This window comes from Leguminivora glycinivorella, chromosome 4 (assembly GCF_023078275.1).
Source record: "Leguminivora glycinivorella isolate SPB_JAAS2020 chromosome 4, LegGlyc_1.1, whole genome shotgun sequence".
In the NCBI taxonomy this organism is placed as follows: domain Eukaryota; kingdom Metazoa; phylum Arthropoda; class Insecta; order Lepidoptera; family Tortricidae; genus Leguminivora; species Leguminivora glycinivorella.
This window is the reverse complement of record NC_062974.1, coordinates 5,089,697-5,112,608: the sequence shown is the minus strand read 5'-3', so window position 1 is coordinate 5,112,608 and position 22,912 is coordinate 5,089,697. Positions and strand designations below refer to the sequence as shown.

At 39.6% G+C, this 22,912-nt stretch overlaps 1 protein-coding gene across 4 annotated transcripts in view; it reads right to left on the bottom strand.

The window, feature by feature from the left end:
- The window catches only part of LOC125225110 (kinesin-like protein Klp10A), a 102,203-nt gene extending 79,540 nt beyond the window's left edge, over nt 1-22,663 (bottom strand). Inside the window, exon 1 of one of the 4 annotated variants that reach the window (XM_048128665.1) lies at nt 22,327-22,663. In XM_048128665.1, the coding sequence (XP_047984622.1) occupies nt 22,327-22,387 (61 nt within the window). In that variant the 5' untranslated portion in view covers nt 22,388-22,663. The remainder of the gene's footprint in view (nt 1-22,326) is intronic. The other 3 variants (XM_048128666.1, XM_048128667.1, XM_048128668.1) reach the window with 3 other exon arrangements.
- Nucleotides 22,664-22,912: the final 249 nt, after the last annotated feature.

Sequence of the window (22,912 nt, the reverse complement as noted above, 5' to 3'; positions counted from 1 at the left end):
CCGCGCTACAAGCCTTTCATTGGGAATCCCTAACGTAAGGACGACCCAATCGAGAGACTCTCCCTTTCGAACTGCAAGCCCATTCATTTGACTAGCCCTTACAAAAAACTAAGCAAAACAATAAAGCTAGCCCTGTGCATTGGCTTAGCGCTATCCGATACGGCTTGCAATCCTTTAATAAGGGTTACCCTTATTTTAAGCGCTATTTATAAGGCTTTCCCTTTTGTTAAAGCGTAGTCGAGCCTTGCGTAAAAGAGACAGGATTATGAATCTAAGCTATTGTAAGAACAGGAAGGAAAATGCGCTGTTGCCACTCCGCACTATGCGCCCCATTTTTATTAATTTTGCAACGAAACATGTTTTCGTTGGATAAAAGTAGAACACGGCTAGAAATTATTTTTAATGAATGGGAGACAAGGAACTGATGGAGATCGCCTGATGGTAAATGATCATCGTCGCCCATAGATCAGTATGTATGTTCGTACGTATGAATGTATGTAGGTATGTATGAATGTATGTAGGTATGTATGTATGAATATAATTATGTAAATATTATTATGTATGTATGCATGTAAATATACAGTGTTGGCCGAAAATCAATGAAATTAACCATTAACATTACACATTGAAAACGTTAATTGCCAACATAAAAACAAGCCTTTTTCGTCATCCAACTCGGCTTGATGAGTTAATTGGGTGAGCAGTTCCTAAGATAGAGCTTATGCTGAACCCTGGCTTTTCCCAGGGGAACGCGGGTTTGGTTTAACATAGGCAAGCGCTGTTTTCGTCATCGGACTTGTTTTGATGAGTACTTGAGTGAGCAGTAACCAAGGTAAAGCTGATGCTGAACCCTGGCTATTCCTAGGGGAATTCGGGTTTCGTTCAACATAGGCAAACGCTGTTTTCGTCATCGGACTTGTCTTGAGGAGTTCTTGAGTGAGCAGTAACCAAGGTAGAGCTGATGCTGAACCCTGGCTTTTCCCAGGGGAACGCGGGTTTGGAGTAACATAGGCAAGCGCTGTTTTCGTCATCGGACTTGTCTTGATGAGTACTTGTGTGAGCAGTAACCAAGGTAGAGCTGATGCTGAACCCTGGCTATTCCTTAGAAAACTCGGGTTTCGTGCAACATAGGCAAACGCTGTTTTCGTCATCGGACTTGTCTTGATGAGTACTTGAGTGAGCAGTAACCAAGGTAGAGCTGATGCTGAACCCTGGCTATTCCTAAGGGAACTCGGGTTTCGTGCAACATAGGCAAACGCTGTTTTCTTCATCGGACTTGTATTGATGAGTACTTGAGTGAGCAGTAACCAAGGTAGAGCTGATGCTGAACCCTGGCTTTTCCCAGGGGAACGCGGGTTTGGAGTAACATAGGCAAGCGCTGTTTTCTTCACCGGACTTGTCTTGGTGAGTACTTGTGTGAGCAGTAACCAAGGTAGAGCTGATGCTGAACCCTGGCTATTCCTAAGGGAACGCGGGTTTGGAGTAACATAGGCAAGCGCTGTTTTCGTCATCGGACTTGTCTTGATGAGTACTTGAGTGAGCAGTAACCAAGGTAGAGCTGATGCTGAACCCTGGCTATTCCTAGGGGAACTCGGGTTTCGTGCAACATACGCAAACGCTGTTTTCGTCATCGGACTTGTCTTGATGAGTACTTGAGTGAGCAGTAACCAAGGTAGAGCTGATGCTGAACCCTGGCTTTTCCCAGGGGAACGCGGGTTTGGAGTAACATAGGCAAGCGCTGTTTTCTTCACCGAACTTGTCTTGGTGAGTACTTGTGTGAGCAGTAACCAAGGTAGAGCTGATGCTGAACCCTGGCTGCACCTAGGGGAACTCGGGTTTAGTGTAACACAGGCAAACGCTGTTTTCGTCATCGGACTTGTCTTGATGAGTACTCGAGTGAGCAATACCCAAAGTCCAGCTGATGCTGAACCCTGGCTATTCCTAAGGGAACTCGGGTTTCATGCAACATAGGCAAACGCTGTTTTCGTCATCGGACTTGTCTTGATGAGTACTTGAGTGAGCAGTAACCAAGGTAGAGCTGATGCTGAACCCTGGCTTTTCCCAGGGGAACGCGGGTTTGGTGTAACATAGGCAAGCGCTGTTTTCGTCATCGGACTTGTTTTGATGAGTACTTTAGTGAGCAGTAACCAGGGTAGAGCTGATGCTGAACCCTGGCTATTCCTAGGGGAACTCGGGTTTCGTGCAACATAGGCAAACGCTGTTTTCGTCATCGGATTTTTCTTGATGAGTACTTGAGTGAGCAGTAACCAAGGTAGAGCTGATGCTGAACCCTGGCTATTCCTAGGGGAACTCGGGTTTCGTGCAACATAGGTAAACGCTGTTTTTGTCAATCGTAAACTAGAACTTTCCTTTGCTAATCCGCGAATAGATAACGTGCAAGTCAATCAGTGCTAACCTGTTATAATTACTTGCGTATTTTTGCCATCGCGTATTTTGTTGCGTATTTTTTTTTTGCTGTTTTTGTTATCGGACTTGTCTTGATGAGTACTGGTAAAGCTGATATTGAACTCTGACTGTACCTAGGGGAACTTAGGTTTGGTGCAACATAGACAAACCCGGTTTTCGTTATAGGCCCTGCCTTTATGAGGACTTGGGTGCGCAGTACCCAAGCCAGTGCTGTAGCTGAGACCTGGTGGTACCTAGGGGAACTCAGGTTCGGTGCAATATAAATAAACGCTGTTTTCTGTTCATAGTATGTTTCGTGTGAAATATCTTATACTTTATGACTGGTACTTGGTTGAGTTGAGTAGTACCATAGAATCTGTCAAACTATTTCTGTTGATTGTTGTGAATTCTATGAAGATCGTTTGAAACAGAAATACTTTTCTGGTGGCAATCAAGCATACAGCCCGTCTGATAGTAAATAGTTACCGCAGTCTATAGACGCTTGGAACTCCAGTATTCTCTTTATTCCCTGTGTTACTATTAGTGAAATCGACTGTACTTAATTTTGATATTCAAATGGATATACAAACGTATTTTTTTAGACATAAATAAAGTGTTTTATGTATGGCAAATTAATAAATTTGTTCTAACTACTTGATGTTAATATTCACTTCTGGTAGGATTTTTGTTCAGTTAATATTATGTTTTATGCCTAACTTGACATTGCATGAAATATTTCTATATTATAATGCACCGAAACCAGAGTTGCCCTAGATACCGCCAGGGCTCAGCTACAGCGCTGTCTTGGCTTTTGCGCACCCAAGTCCTCGTCAAGACAAGTCCGATGACGCAAACAGAGTTTGCCTATGTTACACCAAACCCGAGTTCCCCTAGGTACAGCCAGGTTTCAGCATCAGCTCTATCTCGGGTACAGCTCACCCAAATACTCATTAAGACAAGTCCAATGAAGAAAACAGCGTTTGCCTGTGTTACACTAAACCCGAGTTCCCCTAGGTGCAAACAGAGTTCAGCATCAGCTACACTTCGGGTACTGCTCACTCGAGTACTCATCAAGACAAGTCCGATGACGAAAACAGCGTTTGCCTGTGTTACACTAAACCCGAGTTCCCTAGGTGCAGCCAGAGTTCAGCAACAGCTGGACTTTGGGTACTGCTTGCTCGAGTACTCATCAAGACAAATCCGATGACGAAAACAGCGTTTGCCTGGGTTACACTAAACCCGAGTTCCCCTAGGTGCAGCCAGGGTTCAGCATCAGCTGGATTTCGGGTACTGCTCACTCGAGTACTCATCAAGACAAGTCCGATGACGAAAACACCGTTTGCCTGTGTTACACTAAACCCGAGTTCCCCTAGGTGCAGCCAGGGTTCAGCATCAGCTGTACTTTGGGTATTGCTCACTCGAGTACTCATCAAGACAAGTCCGATGACGAAAACAGCGTTTGCCTGTGTTACACTAAACCCGAGTTCCCCTAGGTGCAGCCAGGGTTCAGCATCAGCTGGACTTTGGGTATTGCTCACTCGAGTACTCATCAAGACAAGTCCGATGACGAAAACAGCGTTTGCCTGTGTTACACTAAACCCGAGTTCCCCTAGGTGCAGCCAGGGTTCAGCATCAGCTGGACTTTGGATACTGCTCACTCGAGTACTCATCAAGACAAGTCCGATGACGAAAACAGCGTTTGCCTGTGTTACACTAAACCCGAGTTCCCCTAGATGCAGCCAGGGTTCAGCATCAGCTGGACTTCGGGTACTGCTCACTCGAGTACTCATCAAGACAAGTCCGATGACGAAATCAGCGTTTGCCTGTGTTACACTAAACCCGAGTTCCCCTAGATGCAGCCAGGGTTCAGCATCAGCTGGATTTCGGGTACTGCTCACTCGAGTACTCATCAAGACAAGTCCGATGACGAAAACAGCGTTTGCCTGTGTTACACTAAACCCGAGTTCCCCTAGGTGCAGCCAGGGTTCAGCATCAGCTGGACTTTGGGTATTGCTCACTCGAGTAGTCATCAAGACAAGTCCGATGACGAAAACAGCGTTTGCCTGTGTTACACTAAACCCGAGTTCCCCTAGATGCAGCCAGGGTTCAGCATCAGCTGGACTTTGGATACTGCTCACTCGAGTACTCATCAAGACAAGTCCGATGACGAAAACAGCGTTTGCCTGTGTTACACTAAACCCGAGTTCCCCTAGATGCAGCCAGGGTTCAGCATCAGCTGGACTTCGGGTACTGCTCACTCGAGTAATCATCAAGACAAGTCCGATGACGAAAACAGCGTTTGCCTGTGTTACACTAAACCCGAGTTCCCCTAGATGCAGCCAGGGTTCAGCATCAGCTGGACTTCGGGTACTGCTCACTCGAGTACTCATCAAGACAAGTCCGATGACGAAAACAGCGTTTGCCTGTGTTACACTAAACCCGAGTTCCCCTAGATGCAGCCAGGGTTCAGCATCAGCTGGATTTCGGGTACTGCTCACTCGAGTACTCATCAAGACAAGTCCGATGACGAAAACAGCGTTTGCCTGTGTTACACTAAACCCGAGTTCCCCTAGATGCAGCCAGGGTTCAGCATCAGCTGGATTTCGGGTACTGCTCACTCGAGTACTCATCAAGACAAGTCCGATGACGAAAACAGCGTTTGCCTGTGTTACACTAAACCCGAGTTCCCCTAGGTGCAGCCAGGGTTCAGCATCAGCTGGACTTTGGGTACTGCTCACTCGAGTACTCATCAAGACAAGTCCGATGACGAAATCAGCGTTTGCCTGTGTTACACTAAACCCGAGTTCCCCTAGATGCAGCCAGGGTTCAGCATCAGCTGGATTTCGGGTACTGCTCACTCGAGTACTCATCAAGACAAGTCCGATGACGAAAACAGCGTTTGCCTGTGTTACACTAAACCCGAGTTCCCCTAGATGCAGCCAGGGTTCAGCATCAGCTGGACTTCGGGTACTGCTCACTCGAGTAATCATCAAGACAAGTCCGATGACGAAAACAGCGTTTGCCTGTGTTACACTAAACCCGAGTTCCCCTAGATGCAGCCAGGGTTCAGCATCAGCTGGACTTCGGGTACTGCTCACTCGAGTACTCATCAAGACAAGTCCGATGACGAAAACAGCGTTTGCCTGTGTTACACTAAACCCGAGTTCCCCTAGATGCAGCCAGGGTTCAGCATCAGCTGGACTTCGGGTACTGCTCACTCGAGTACTCATCAAGACAAGTCCGATGACGAAAACAGCGTTTGCCTGTGTTACACTAAACCCGAGTTCCCCTAGGTGCAGCCAGGGTTCAGCATCAACTGGACTTCGGGTACTGCTCACTCGAGTACTCATCAAGACAAGTCCGATGACGAAAACAGCGTTTGCCTGTGTTACATTAAACCCGAGTTCCCATATGTACAGCCAGGGTTCAGCATCAGCTGGACTTTGGGTACTGCTCACTCGAGTACTCATCAAGACAAGTCCGATGACGAAAACAGCGTTTGCCTGTGTTTCACTAAACCCGAGTTCCCCTAGGTGCAGCCAAGGTTCAGCATCAGCTGGACTTCGGGTACTGCTCACTCGAGTACTCATCAAGACAAGTCCGATGACGAAAACAGCCTTTGCCTGTGTTATACTAAACCCGAGTTCCCCTAGATGCAGCCAGGGTTCAGCATCAGCTGGACTTCGGGTACTGCTCACTCGAGTACTCATCAAGACAAGTCCGATGACGAAAACAGCGTTTGCCTGTGTTACACTAAACCCGAGTTCCCCTAGATGCAGCCAGGGTTCAGCATCAGCTGGACTTCGGGTACTGCTCACTCGAGTACTGATCAAGACAAGTCCGATGACGAAAACAGCGTTTGCCTGTATTTCACTAAACCCGAGTTCCCCTAGGTGCAGCCAAGGTTCAGCATCAGCTGGACTTCGGGTACTGCTCACTCGAGTACTCATCAAGACAAGTCCGATGACGAAAACAGCGTTTGCCTGTGTTACACTAAACCCGAGTTCCCCTAGGTGCAGCCAGGGTTCAGCATCAGCTGGACTTCGGGTACTGCTCACTCGAGTACTCATCAAGACAAGTCCGATGACGAAACCAGCGTTTGCCTGTGTTACACTAAACCCGAGTTCCCCTAGGTACAGCCAGGGTTCAGCATCAGCTGGACTTCGGGTACTGCTCACTCGAGTACTCATCAAGACAAGTCCGATGACGAAAACAGCGTTTGCCTATATTACACTAAACCCGAGTTCCCCTAGGTGCAGCCAGGGTTCAGCATCAGCTAGACTTCGGGTACTCATCAAGACAAGTCCGATAAAAAAAAACCGGCCAAGAGCGTGTCGGGCCACGCTCAGTGTAGGGTTCCGAAGTTTTCCATATTTTTCTCAAAAACTACTGAACCTATCAAGTTCAAAACAATTTTCCTAGAAAGTCTTTACAAAGTTCTACTTTTGTGATTTTTTTCATATTTTTTAAACTTGTGGTTCAAAAGTTAGAGGGGGGGACGCACTTTTTTTTCCTTTAGGAGCGATTATTTCCGAAAATATTAATATTATCAAAAAGCAATCTTAGTAAACCCTTTATTCATTCTTAAATACCTATCCAACAATATATCACACGTTGGGGTTGGAATGAAAAATATTATCAGCCCCCACTTTACATGTAGGGGGGGTACCCTAATAAAACATTTTTTTCCATGTTTTATTTTTGCACTCTGTTGGCGTGATTGATATAGATATTGGGACCAAATTTCAGCTTTCTAGTGCTAACGGTTACTGAAATTATCCGTGGACGGACGGACGGACGGACAGACAGACATGGCGAAACTATAAGGGTTCCTAGTTGACTACGGAACCCTAAAAAGCAGCGTTTGCCTGTGTTACACCTGAGCAAAGCAGGAGCCTATCATAAATCATAACTATAAGTATTTGGTATTGAAAACTGAACCTTATTTTATCTACAGCCGTTTCCATCAAACAGAAACGCGCAAATATCACACACAGTGCCGCCGTAGGTAACGATCGTATGTTATTTCGTTCGGAGTAATGTGTGCTTTATGAGCGAGGTACAGGATTTAAACTCGCACGATATGCTATAAGGGAAAGCAAATAAAACCCAATATAAGGCTTACCCTTATGGCGTTAGGCTGAGCCGATGATAAGGGTTTTGAAAGGGTATTGGGCTATTTTAGGTAAGCGCTTTCGTTAGGGCTTTAAAAGCAAAATGAAAGGGTATCGCGTCAAAAGGGTAGGGTAAGTTAAGCCTAACGAAATACCCATACAAAACCCCGTATAAGGGATAGCGGGCCGGTCCCTGTGAGGAGCTGTCCAAGCGCCTCATAGACGCATCTGGTGACCAGAGGGCTGGCCAGTATTTCGCTCTGCGGATAAGTATAGCTATCCAGCGGGGCAATGCGGCCAGCCTTCTAGGCACCTTACCCACTGGTGACGACTTGGGTCAAATTGTTTATTTGTAAATAGTATAAGTTTTTATTTGTAAGTTTTTAGTATACGTGTTTATTTGTAAGTTATTGTTGTGATTTTGTGAATAAATAAATTTATTTCTTTATCTAGCTTTGCCAGTCCAGATCACGGACTAAGAGCGAATGACATCACAAAGACAGACTAAAGCCAAAGTGACATAAGCGTAAGTCCCTCGATAGTCTATAAGACATTTTGATAACGATCTGGTATGTAGACGGAACCATGCGGCCGCCCACGGCCCGCCTACGGCACGAGGCTTGCAAAACCCTGGACAGTTCCAAAAGCTTAAACCCACATTTTTCCATTCAACCAGAGAACACGAGATACGTGCGGACTAACTTGATTGGGGATCATAACTTTATTAGATAGCTTGATGCAAGAGCTCAGTATAGGCGCGAGCAATAACAACCCTATGCAGACATGGTGTGTCTAAATGAAAACTAACAAGGACTGAGGTTTGCTCAAACTTAAAGACTAAGCAGTAAGCTCCTTATTCATAAACGTTTACTAAAGTTAATAAGCCGGTAATCGTAGTTTATCCCTTTCCATCATATCAATATATTACCTATATCGGACTTATGTTATGACATACGAGTATATTCAAAGTAAAATTAATTTAAATACGGCGAATGAAGTACGAAATCAGTACAACGGCAACTATACACGAACTTGCGAGAAGAAAAAATACTATATTTTTGACTCGCACTCGCCGTGGTTTTGGCTGTAAGAAATAAATAAGGACATAGAAAAAGGACACATTTTGTTAGTAAAGATACTAAAACTCATAAACCACGAAAGCATTTATTCATACTCATATTAGCAGTTACTTAATCTTACTGCCTCGTGCCACGGTACGTAATAAATAAAAGAAGCCCACAAAAAATACGTAGGTACTGAATCTAATGAATGAACATAGATATAGGCAATGCAAAACAGGTGTTGTTAATATATTACTAGATGCGATAGCTCAACTAAATTATTAATAACCTTGGTCTATAGGAAATCTATAACAGCGACTGGCTAGCGTAGGTGTAGAACATAAATCAGATAAGTTTGATCTATTTTATCGGCTTTTAATATACAAACCTTGTTAATCTTTGAATCTGAAATAGAAAGTGGACAATCGGTCGAAAATCAGGTAGAAGATTACTGCACAACCTGAGATTTTGAAACAAAATTAGGCAGTCACCAACAGATTTAAGTCATTTTACTAATACGTAATATACTGTATAGCCACTACTAGAAGGATTGATCAATTCCAAAATTCCCAGTAAGCCAAATTAACATTCCAATACTTGTACGTAAGTTTAGGCTGGGAATGCAATAGTTATGTTATGGAACAATAGTCTAATACCTACAACAATACCAACTTTAACAATAACATGCAATCGTAACACCTGAAACTAATCTAATCAGTCCAATAATCTGTTGTGTTATTTGTTGACAAACTAAAATAACATCAACTATTATTTATAATAATGTATCATCCTTGGGAAAACCGGTAATAAAATCATCCTAACGCGGCTCGGAGTGATTCAACGTCGCTAAATAGAACGACAAAGTTAACAATTCGATAATAGGTCGCGCAAACGGCTTCAGCCAATTGAGGATAACGACTTGTGTCGACGAACTGCACTGCTCTATACGCGGCAGGAGATTACGGCACTTGGGTGTAGATAGATTACTGGTGTCGTGCTCTTTATTAGCTATCTCTTCTAAAGTAATTATAGTCTTCTAAAGTCTTCCCTACGTAAATCAGAAAGGAACAAAACGGAAGGAACGCCTCTTACTATAACTCTTGTTAGTTAACTATACACAAAGGTGATAAATCAAGCGACATAATGTCAATATATCGAACGTGACTTACATAGTTACTTTGTACAAAATATTATCATAAATTTAAGACGATACGGTAGGGGTCAATTCTCCATACAAACGCTCTCGACTATTTCCTCCCTGGTTTTTGAAGATAGAGCAATGATTTTTTCAACACATATTGTTATTATTTTTATCTGTGTCGGACCGTTTTGATTTTTTTAATATTCTGCTTTTTAAAGATTCTAGAGCCAATCAAAAAATTCCAAAAACGGCCTTTTTCATTGTGGCGCAAAAAAAGGTGTGAAAATCTTGAGGATTGGTAACAATTAACCAAAAAAGCTAAACGGTCCGACATAGATTATTTCATTGTTATTCAGATTCTCAAATTTCGTTCCGATTGATTAAGTTTTGAAGGAGGAAAAAGTCGAGAGCGGAACCTCGTTTTTTAAGATTTTTTTGAAATATCTTTTGACTGAGTTGTTCTTAATGGACAATTTTTTTTCGATAAATCTAGTTAATAACACTTTTATATTTAACTAAAATTCCCAAGTTGAAAGGGGGGCTCCTTTCCATTTTAGCATCTTCGCTACCGTATCCTCTTAACTACATTATGTCTACCTTTCCTTGTTAATCAACTAACAAGATCAGGAAGATCAGCTCTTGGGCGACCAAGGACCCGCCCCAATTGAAACCGTGACATCAAATATTTTGACAAAGACTACAGTTTGTTGGGTAGCAATAGCATAGTCGTCAAAGACTGAATTATTAATTGTTGACCAAATGGAACTGAAATTAAATGTCAGTATTTGAAAAGGACAAGTAGCAAACACTTCAGACCGGACCCGCTTTGAGATCTATAAATATTAGAACCATACGAAAATGTTAGACGTTCAACGAACGTGAAGAGAAAGAAGAAATTCGTTTTAGCACAGATCAAATAATACTAGTACAGATACCTAATCCCATACTAAAAATGGGCGCCGTCCTAAGTATTCTAGACCTGTAGGCTAAATTTAATCCACATTCAAAGAGCTAGATGGCGCTAGTAGCCACGCGTGGCCAACAAAACTCTTATCAGTATCCTACGTCGAAATAGTCATCAAACTGCAACATCTTGCGACATCTGTTTTAGCTATCACGCACTAAACCTATAACGTCACATGGACGTTTAAAGTCGAACATTACTAGATGGCGTTGCCGTGCGGCTTGTATGTGTGCTCGCCGCGTACGTATAATATACTCGCTCTGTCCGCAACACATGCAAGCGGAATTGAATGAACGAGATCCGCGGCGCCCCACCCCGCACCCCGAGCCCCGCGCCCCGCGACCACGGCGCCGCGCGCCGGCGACCTTGAGTTGAGAGACCCCAGCCCCCGACCAAAGGATGCATTGATTTGTTAAAATTTAAAGCACTCGAAAGCAGGCGCGTAGTTACTTAGAAATATAGAAATGAATATTATTACATTTCATCCTTAAGACGATACAGGAGGAGTTAATTCTCCATACAAACGCTCTTGACTATTTATAAGTACCTAGGTAGTACTTAGTTGCTGACGGCGTCGCGTCGAGGTCTTGGCCCACTCCGCCGCAGATCGGCGACCGAGCGCGCATTCGTGTGCGTTCGGAAATCCTAGCCAGTCGGCAATCGTCGCGTCTCATACTTCCATATCGATAAGGTTTGATTTCGCATGCATCGCATCGGTCGTGCATGTGGCAAATGTCGGAAGGATTTCAAAGGCAAAAATCAAAGATGGCGGCTTCAGTGTATGGGATATCGGTCCTACATCCGATATCGGATCGGATAATGTGAAAACGCACTAACGGTGAATGCTTAGGCCGTTTTCACATTATCCGATCCGATATCGGGTGTCAGATCGACATCCTACATCCGATAAACGCTTCCGATAGTGTCGGATGTAGGTCCGATAAAAAGCGTTGTTCCAAATCAATGAAGTATGATTTTGTATCAAAAAGTATTTAAAAAATGTTTTATATTTAATAATTATAAAGCACTATATTCCAAATATTATATTGTAAAATTAAAATAACGGCATAAAAAAATACTCAAGAGTGTCAGGCAAAATAAATAATTTTACATTCAATTATATCTTCTAAAAGATGATAAAACTAGTATCCGCAATTCGGACCGATGCATTACAAACTTTTTTTCCAATGGAAATTGTTCAACTAATTTGAATTTCGATCATTGGCAGCTGTTTAATAGACGACATTTTTGTCACGCACACTACTACAAACGTATACCTACATTATTAACGCACACAAACAAATATTATCGGCCGACACGACAGCTGAATATTCTACGAACACGCGAGCGGGAGCGAGGCTTCCGCGATTTTGGTGACGCAATCATAGACTAAAAAGTTAACCACGCAGATGTGCCATTTTCATTGTTCCTACTAATGTGTTTCACCTCTAATAGATTTGCGAAATATATTTATTTCAATTTGGAAAATTATTAGGTAACTACTTACTACTTTATGAACTATAATATAAAAAAAAGTTAATTTGTTTATTGATTGTTAATAGTTATTGAGTAAAATTGTATTTTTAGCACGCTCACTTTTTGCTGTTTTCTTTGGCCTGGTCATGAAAAAAGAGAACAATGGATACGCTTTGTCCAAAAAAACTGACCGCACTATATATATATTATTATATATATATAAGTATATATTTGTATTTTAAAGAAGAAGATAAATCTTCAAGAAAAGAGCGTACACCCATCTTAAAGGCCGGCAACGCACCTCCAACACCCCTGGTGTTTCGGGTGTCCATGGGCGGCAGTGATCGCTTACTTTGTATTTTTTAAGTTGTAAATAAATAAATAAATAATTTTGACAGGCGGAATATAATAATGTGTCACATCTGATGGTGGACTTACTACTCTACGCGTAAATTACCGCTTCGCGCACTCCGCGCATCTGTCAGCTTGTGCAGAGTTTCCGTCTGGCAACGTCGCCTATAGTACGTAGTACATATAACTCAATGAACGGAACGCACACAATCGCACCGTTTCGTTGGCAGTATACTGTAGATAGTGGCAGCTCCATCTAGTGACAATATGCAATAAAATTTAGGTAGCTCGATACTGTCGCGCGCAGGTTGTTCACGTTGTTGCGTCATAGTCAGTAGCAATATATTACGTGATATTATTTCTTTGAAAATTTCTAAAATAATGCATTAAATTTGTGTTGTCATCGATGTTTGTATTTAATTTATAATGTACTTAATTTATGACGCTTCAAATACCTTTAAATCTAGTTGATAAAAAAATAATAATCGTCAATCGTGACACTTAGCGCCATCTATGACTTCTATTTGGAAATAATTTTGCACTGTTCCGGATGAGACCCCATGGTTTTAGCAAGTAAAGTATTGGTGTTATGATTCTTAGTTCTTACCAAAAGTACTCTGCCATAACGCAAATAAAACACTTAAATATGTCGCAAAAAGAGTTTTAAAGTAAATACAAGTGTCTTCAAACATGATAGGTCTGTAATGGTGTGCTGACGTGGACTTGCGAGTTACTGAATGGTTAAAACCTAGCGTGGGTGTTCAAGGCTCTTCTTCAAGATTTATTTGGTGTATGTACCATCTAGATCGATTAAATCCTTAGCTCTGAACATTGTAAACACTACTGAACTTCTAAAAGATTTGTTAAAACATTGTTGTACAGTAGAAAACCGACATTTCTCTGTTCTGTAAACATAAACAATGTAAAAGGTCGAACACAAATCACTTACAACAATTATGAGATAGCAACTGAAGCCACAAGTTATTAGAAATTCATTAGACACTACCACCTTGGAGAAATTGCAGACTTTTACCTATTACCACAACACAAACCGAAACTATCGACTTTCAAAGGAACACTAGTTGTAACTTTTGTCTAGGACTGTAAACAGGTAGCATTAATAGAAATAACTATAACAAATATAACAATAGTTGTATCTACGACTTACGCAAACTTAAAAGGAAAGCGGAACAAACACAGGAACATAGTGAACTAGTTCCTAGCTTTCAAAGATCCATTCCGCTGCCATTAGTCCAATTGGAGGGACAACTATTGTCGATGCCCTGAATTCGTTTTATTGGTTATAAAATAGTTACAGAATCGATTGTAATACCGCTGCTCTACTTAAAGTTGAAAAGCACCGCGTAATATTTACGAAAGCATTTGTTATTAATCGACCAAGTAACATGGTTTTATTAGCTTTTAACAGAATACCCAGTTATTGACTTAACATACTGAGCTAAATCCGAAGTAAAGGATCATGTTTTATACTTTGCTAAGTATGAACATGAACTACAACTGTAGCATAGGTTTATAAAGTCAATATCAATTTCAAATGCAAACGGGCATTCGTATTCAACGTTCAACTCATAAAAGGAATAAATGCTTGCATGCCAGAAGTTATGTCAATGATGAAATCAATAAACATAGTAAACTATGTAATATACGGAATCTGGATTACTAAACGTTTAGCTCGGACAAGAATATGGACGTTTTATCTATAGTTAAAGCAATTGTCAGACGTACAATGTCGACTCCCACTCAGTTGATGACATCACAAGAAATCGAAAGTGTCTGTATCTATTCTCGAAACCGCAAAATAGGGAAAATGACTTCGAGAGGTTTGTATAAAGCATGTAAATCGTTGTACAGAAAAGAACATGTTGTGTCAATCAGCTTAAAAAATGCTGATCAAGTGATCATCTATAGTCATGTCATTGCAATCACAGAATGTTATTTACAAATCTTTCAAAGAAGGTTCTAATTCCTAGAGATCCGTTTTCAAGTAACCTATGCTTTTAGAATCTTAATATGATATTTGGTGAATTAAAACAAGTAAACCACAAATTAATGTCCATAAGATGCTGTTATTTTAGACTGTTTAGAAGACAAATAGCTCCAAATTCAACGGTACGAGATCAAAGGATACCTAAAAGATTGACCATGATTAACAGCTGGTTGCTGAAGCACAACAATTATAATTGTTCTGAACAATTTAAAATAACGCGAGTCACTGATGTCCTTAGAAATATGAGCCTAAAATTTTCTAGAAAAGTTTGTCAATCAGTCCAGCGCGAAATGGTCGTTGTGCGTGCGTGAGGCTACTAAATCCCAATGTTTGGCCTCAGGCGCCGCCCACGTGGCCGCGAAGGTTACTGGCATAACCAGTTACAGCGCCTGTCAACTCAGGACCAAGACTTAGCGCCTAGTCATTAGCAAATATTGAGTAACTGTAACCGTCCTACACGTTTGAGTTTGTCAATAATATTAGGCTTTCTATAATCTTGATGCGTATAAGTGAAAGGAACGCAAAATGTGATGCTGATTTCTTTCAATTACTGTTAATTAAGCACACAAGGCGTAGTCGTAAAAAGGAAAAACTAGCAATGAATATAAAGTAGGTAGTCATTGATCTGAGAGAATGTAAATAAATCTGCCAATCGAAAGTAAAGCGGAATTCGAACTATTTTAATTGGATAAGAATGGTAAACACTCAATACGAATAAATCGTAATGAAAACCTATAGAAATGAAGGACGAATCATCAGTAATAAAGTAAAGCAATTTATGCTCACTTAAAGGTACAATCGCTTTAACGGCCGCTCCGCAAATCCAACATTACATTGTCAACAACTACTTTTGCTACATAAACGCTTTAAGCCTTATCGCAAACGCACAAGGTACAGCGACGGTCAGTCATGATCGTTATTAGTACGGTTATTCAGATAGAAGTCGAAATCGGTCGTATGTCGGTCAGCGCTCGCGCGCGTGACGTCACGCGCAGGGAAGCCGCGGTGAGTCAACTGCCACGCGGCCTTCGCGTTGAAAAGCTTCGCCGGCTTGTTTTGTTGCGAACAAACGAATGTCGATTCGGATTTTATCGATAGACATTACTCTGAATCCCGGGACACTGTAAAGATTGTCATTTCCGTACCATCTTTCGTATTCGGTACTGTTCTAAAAAAATTGATTTAAATTTGTATTGGATTTTAAAATACGAAATTTTAATAGTTAACTAGCTTAAAACTTAAACTAGACTACAGTTTTCTGGTAAATATTCATATTTATTGATATTGCACATATATATTACACGTATATGTGCAATATACGTGTAATGTATATTTATTTATTTATTCGTATGGCATACATGTTAGAAAATAGAAACATAGAACGTGAAATTTTACTTAAATATGTAATGTATATGTGCAATATCAATAAATATTCATATTACATAATTCGTATTACTCTAAGAATTAACTTATAATATTTATAAATTTAATGTGTTCTATATAATTTAAATATATTATCGCGCTAAATATTACATTTCAAAGAATTCATTAATGTCATAGAAGGCATTATCAATTAGCCATTTTTTAAATTAATAAACTAGCTCTTTGCACGATCATCAATTGAGCGGGATGAATCTAACGAGATACCTAACGATTTGAATGTGTCACAGTTCAAATATTCTTCCTTCTTGAAACAGCTCTATAATAAAAAAAATAGAAAAAATAATACCAATTGTCATCCAAGTCACCAAATATCAGCTCGAAATAGACAGTAATAAAATTGTCCACATATACATCAGTTCCACTTGTCTCACGCCTGCTATGCTAATTTTAACAACGAATCCATCCAAACAAAGCCGTGCTAGTCATTTGTTCGAAATGAGCTTCAAAAACCAGCTGTATCCACGGCGCGTTACCGCCATCAGTGAAGCCAGAGGCCCTCGATCGATGACGCAACCTTGGCCAGCAAGTGGGCGATACCACGCCAAAGCAGGTACAATCAGGAAGTGAACGCGTTAGTCTAAGCCCTGCATATTGCTCAATTTCATATAATGGTTTTTGGTAAATTCAAGAGTTTCAGAGCCAATTTGAATTTAAAGTTATGCCTTTTGGACTATAAGCAGCATAGGGCTTTATCGTATTCAATGTCTAACGTCTCTAATATATTTGAGATCTGTCCGATAAAATAATTAATAACATTAGTTTTATTTAAGGGATCTAGGTCCATCATATAATAAACAAATCAGAGGCATCAACGCAAAATTCTAGCAGGATAATTTGCTATGTTTTACTCATAGAATCTTGCAAACAAAAAACCACAACGATATTCTACAAATCATCGTCATATCCTCATCAATAAAATTTTAATTAATTGGACAATGGTTAAGCCAGCCTGCCGGTTTGATGGGATGTCAAGGTAGAGCCATACTAGCCACAGGTTGACCAGACAGATACTTGTAAACTTGTATTACTCAATTTGGCGACCACGAAGGTTAATGGCAAGTCTCGAATTATCATAAAAACGTTAAGTCGTTGTCAGAAAATAAGAATGTACTCAAACTCATAATTCAAAGAGACTCATCATTCTGACAACTAGATTTGTTCGTGATCCTAAAACGATTTCTATACCGCAAACCATGGATGGTTTCAGTTAATAAGAATAAGTTCGAGTACTCCGAGTCACATAGACGAGATCAGAGTGAAACCCCTAAAACGGTCAGTAAAGAGGTCTAGAGTTGCAAGGCAAGAAACGAACCAGAAATTTGATTCCTCTTCCTGATCGTATATCGATTGTAACATTTGTACCAAAAATGTCCCAAACTGCTGTTCCAATTTTCAGTTTAAGTAAATTTTACAGGGCTTTAGTGGGCCCAGAAGAGTAGTGATTTACTGTTTTTGCCAAGGGTATATAAAATATAAACAAACATATTTAGCATGTCGAAACGTTGATCGTATTCCGTGGCACCTCGACAACGGCGGTTATAAATAAGCCCGCTGGCGAGGACAAGGCCTTGCGAGGCGAGAGCCATATACGGCGCGGTTGCGGATCGCGCCTCTGAGGACCGCACTGACGTATTCTCTAGACACAAGACAAGACTGATTGTTTAGAGCTGCCTTTTAAAAGTCTACGTGGAAAAGTTATCCGGATAGGTAGAAACGCGAAGTCTGTAAACGGGCCCATATATTACCAATTCATCGAACGATAGGATTGTTGGTCGCAAACATAACAGTGGTGAATAGGAATGTATGTGCTTGTGAGTTCGTAACACTACAAAAAAGAAAATCTTACATAAACTCTCTTCCTTTATTTCTGAGGATCTGGACATGAGATATTTCCCTAATTGGTATTCACGCCCAGTATTTCGCATAACAAGAATAATATGGTCCTACAATCAATTATTTAGTTAGACAACTGTAATGTCTATCCTTACTTACCTGTGTACCTACTACTAAACTCGCACATACATAGAGTACTAGTAGGGTATGCAAAAACCGGTTAACTTAAAAAACCGGTTAATAACCGAGACTTTTTTTTCAAAACCGGTTAACCGGTTATTAACCGGTTTTGAGGATTTTTTAGTAAATGGCCGTAATACGCAATAATTACCATTACCTTTAAGAATTCTGATGTTGATGATATCGTAGTAGGTATTACTTGCATGATGAAGATCATTTTTATCCAGTTTTTGGAAATTTTGTAAAATGCGGAAATTGCTAAAAAAGGCTTGTGTGGTTTGAATGTAATTCGTCAGTTTTGCGTTTTCTAGGCGACATGCCTACCGAAGGTCTACAGCTCCCAGAGCCCCTAGTAATACAAGCAATTGATGTAAGAAAATCAAGATCTTCATTTTACCTTTCTCTTAAAAAATATAGTTTGAAATATACGGTAGACTCCGGTTACAACGACGCTCAAGGGACCGCTGATATTACGTCGTACTAACCGGATGTCGTACAAAACGAATTTCATTTCTTTTAATTAAAAGTAATATCTACATCTCTATTACTAAAACATTTCAATCAATAGGTTGATTTACAAGTTATTACATATTATCATAGTATTAATACCGTATTTTATTGTGACTTGTTTAGTTAGAGAAAGTCATTTTTAGTATGCGTGCTTGCTCATCATTTGTAAGTAAAGCTAGTTTACACGCAATCGAAAAATACAAATTGGGTTCTATTTAGCTTATTAGATTAGACCCGAGGCGAACAAATCGTGAAAATTTTAAAAGCAATACTCCAAAAAGTTAACAATGTAATCTTGCTACTTGTAGGCAAGACAGGGGGCCGTGCTCGGGTGGAAGTAGCTTTGTTTCCTCAATTTACTAGTAAAACTAAAAACGTTGTCGCTCGTCGTTGCAACCGGACTTGACGAACGGATTCTGTGTAAAATGTGTCGTAAAAAGCGGCTGGTCGTTAAAATCGAAGTCGTAATAAACGGATGTACTTTCATACTATCACATACGAAAACCAAATAAATACCTATACTTATGTCGTTGTAAGAGGTTGGACGTTAGGTCTATGCGGAGTCGTAATATACTAACCGGACTACTGTATTGTATAAAATGTATAATTGAGTAGACTCGGGACTAATTTTTAAAATAAAACCATTACAGATATAATGTTGTCAATGAAAAGTAATGTATAAATCTTTATTATTACAGAACATTAAATAATTACGTAGTTTTGAACCTTTTTATGCCTAATTTTCCAAATTTTGAGAAATAAATACAGTTTCGGTTATTAACCGGTTAGAGACTATAAAAACCGGTTTTTAAAAAAGGCCAAAAAGTCTCGGTTAACCGGTTTTTCAGTTAACCGGTTAACCGGTTTGCACACCCTAAGTACTAGACATACATAGAGATTCTAGAGTCCAGAATTTGTCAAGAACCTAGACAGAAGCGCAAGTCCATAAATTATGACAGATCACTTAAATTTTAGTTTGGCAAAAGATATACATTGTTCATCATTGCACTCCCACTACCTAAATGAAAGCCCCAATTACATTAAGCATTTCAAACGTTACTGTATCTATAGCTCATCCAATGGCTCTATTAACACAAAAGGCCGACAGACTCGAGCAGGAAGCTGTCAATGGGCCGCACAACTGCACGGGAATAGAATGAGCCAAGGTCGTGGTACCTATGGTACCTGGGTTCAAGGGACACGTAAACTCTCATCTATTTATGGTTTGAGTGCATCTTTCAGTCGTGCAACTCAAGCAAGTTGGGGGGTCCCCAAAAGGTAGGGAAAGTTTTCGATAATTTGAAGAATAATAAATAAAACTTTGGTTTTGAAATCAATTCAAATTGAATACCCTTTTTAAAAGTACCTACCTATGTCAGAATAATTATAAAATAGTAACTTCTATTATTTGTATGTGTATGCAGAAAGGAGGAAAGGTTCAAATCAATAAATAGTGACAACCTGACAACTATATATTATCTGAAGTCCTCAAAGAAAATCTCAAGAATCCATATTAATATATTATTTCCCATTTATAATAAACTAGCGACCCGCCCCGGCTTCGCACGGGTACTATACCTACATGTAAACCTTCCTCTAGAATCACTCTATCTATTTAAAAAAACCGCATCAAAATCCGTTGCGTAGTTTTAAAGATTTAAGCGTACATAGGGACAGAGAAAGTGACTTTGTTTTATACTGTGTAGTGGTATATTATTATAAATGGGAAAGTGTGTGTGTCTGTTTATTTGTCCGTCTTTCACGGCAAAACGGAGCGACAATATGACGTGATTTTTTAAGATAGTTGAAGGGATGGGGAGTGACATAGGCTACTTTTTGTATCTTTCTAACGCAAGCACCGCGAGCAAAGACTAGTAACAAATATATTGTAATTAACACATTGGACCGGCAATCCAAAGATGTGGCTTTGAGTCCCATCATCCCATGTTGGCCAGTTGATTTCTCCATTGCGATTGATATTCTTTATTTTTATTTCTTTATTTCTTTATTTCATTGTAGTCATGTGCATGATACAGTAGGTGTTACAAGTATATATAGGTAGGTACATGACGCCCTGTAAGGACACACAATATTCTTAAAGCTATACTTATGACTTATACAATATATTATCTAATTAATATCTGCATTTATAATTTGCAAAATACCACAAGTTTGAAGAAAGAATGAAGCTGTCCCAAGTTGCGCCAGAACCTTGTTTAGAGGATAATTAAAGGAGGACTACACCTGAACGGTAGAGGACAAGATAAAGACTGAGATATCAATCATAATGAGTTATGGATATTTTCTATATACCACTAATAGTCTTATATTGTTGTCCACAATAATGTAAAAATGTTCACACTGGACAAAAGTGCACAATGACAAAATTATGTCTAGAAATACTACATAAATAGAGAATCTATATGTGTTTATTACATACAGTCTTTAAAAAATATTTAAATATAACTCACCAAGAATTTTTTTCTTGTAGATTGCAAAACCAATATTGTAAAGTTTCCTAACACGGTGACAACAGTATGTTGATAGCTGACAGTACCAGTAGGCTTACAACACTTAACTCTCAGTCAGCAAGTGTTTAAAGGGGAGAAAGTCAATCACAGAGATAATTACTTTTTAGCTAGTAGTTTTACACCGCAGTATGCAAAAATGTATTTACACTAGATAAGATTAATATAAATTTGTGTGGTATATGTACAAAAATGTTGGCTTGAAACCTTGTTTGTGCTGTATCAGAGTAAAAATAGTAATGTGACAGAGGACAAAGTTGTCGAACCATAAGGGTTCTTTTTGTACCTTTTTGGAACGGAACCCTAAAAAAAAGGAATAAAATGACGAAACATTTGCTGGAATCAGAGCTGAATCTGGGCAGCATGAACCAGGGCCCGGTGCCAAGTCCAGGGGAGGGTGTCAAACTCGAACTTCCATCACACCCCTTGGGTGTAAGGGTATCCACGCACTATGTGCAGCATTCTAATTTAAATATCAACCAAAAATACTTATAAAATAGTTATTTCTTTTACAAGGGGGCAAAGTTGTTGTTTAACCGCATGTGCCAATGTTGACACCAAAGCAAGCAAAAGATTCCAATATGATGCGAGTGGTTCAAAAAATGGATTCTTGAGTGTTGCAAGAGTTTCAAGGCACAAAGGTTAAACAACTTTGCCACCAAGTGAAACACAAAATTTTTCACCACACCAACACAAACAAAATACTGACTATAAAACATCAAACTAAATCAAATCCATGAATTTATTCAATATTTATAATTCACAATCATCATTCAGCTCAATGATCAGAAAATAGTGTAATCAGTCATCAAAATGTAAAAAAATTTGTTCCCACTTCTGTTGAAATAAAATAACCAATGTAATGTACCTACCACAACAACTGCAAATATTGCTTTTTTTTTGTCCTTTTCGGAATGTAGGTACATATTTATTAAAATCAAACTGGATTGAACCAGATCTTTCAATAAGCTATTGACCCAACACAACATAACATCATTCATTATACATTTGGACTACAACTAAACCTATGATTGTGGAAGGAAAGACATCTGTCAGATTTTTGGACCACCAAACAATAAATGCAAAGTAATTATGCTAAATATTTTTCTCATATATTTTGAGCTTATACGAAGACTAAGAGGCGTTGAATCATACGTCTATTACCGATTTTGCAATATGATTCATATGAACTTCAAACGGTATTTCCGAATGTTTTCTGTAACCGGCGCGAAAAATCACCAGAAATAAAGCAGTCGCTTTAAGATCTAGCTGGCTAAACCCAAAAAAGATTTTAAGCCTCATAGCACTTACCATCTGTTCTTTTGATGTTGATGTTAATCCCAGACTGGATCTTCACGGTTCCGTCATCCATTTTAGCACTGATTTAAGCACCACGTACACCATAGAACATTATTTCGCAAGGAACCCTTGTTCAAATATGGTCTAACACATAAGGGAATTACACATGAGAACCGGTGAAAATTACAAATAAATTTCTACACCCAGATTGACAGTTATATCGAGCAGTTAGCTACACACTTCAGACTGGAACGTTTCAAATTTGTTTCACTACAACAGTCAAATCAATCACTTTACTTCTAATGTTTAGTAGTGTAACGTAATTGATTTGAAAATTGAAAAAATAACGAGGATATAAAAGAGCAAGAATACAGTTATTTAAATTATTTCGGTTACAATATAACAGAGAATTCCAAAATTATCTCACTGAACACCAATGCAACGAAAATTGACGAAATGTTGCCAGTACTCACATGTGCTTGCCATTGTTAATATAATAAATATTCCTCCATTGCAATTAATAAAATTATTAGTACTGTATTAGTTGTTATTGATTCTTCCTGTATTTCAAATGAAATATTGATTTTGAATGTGTTGA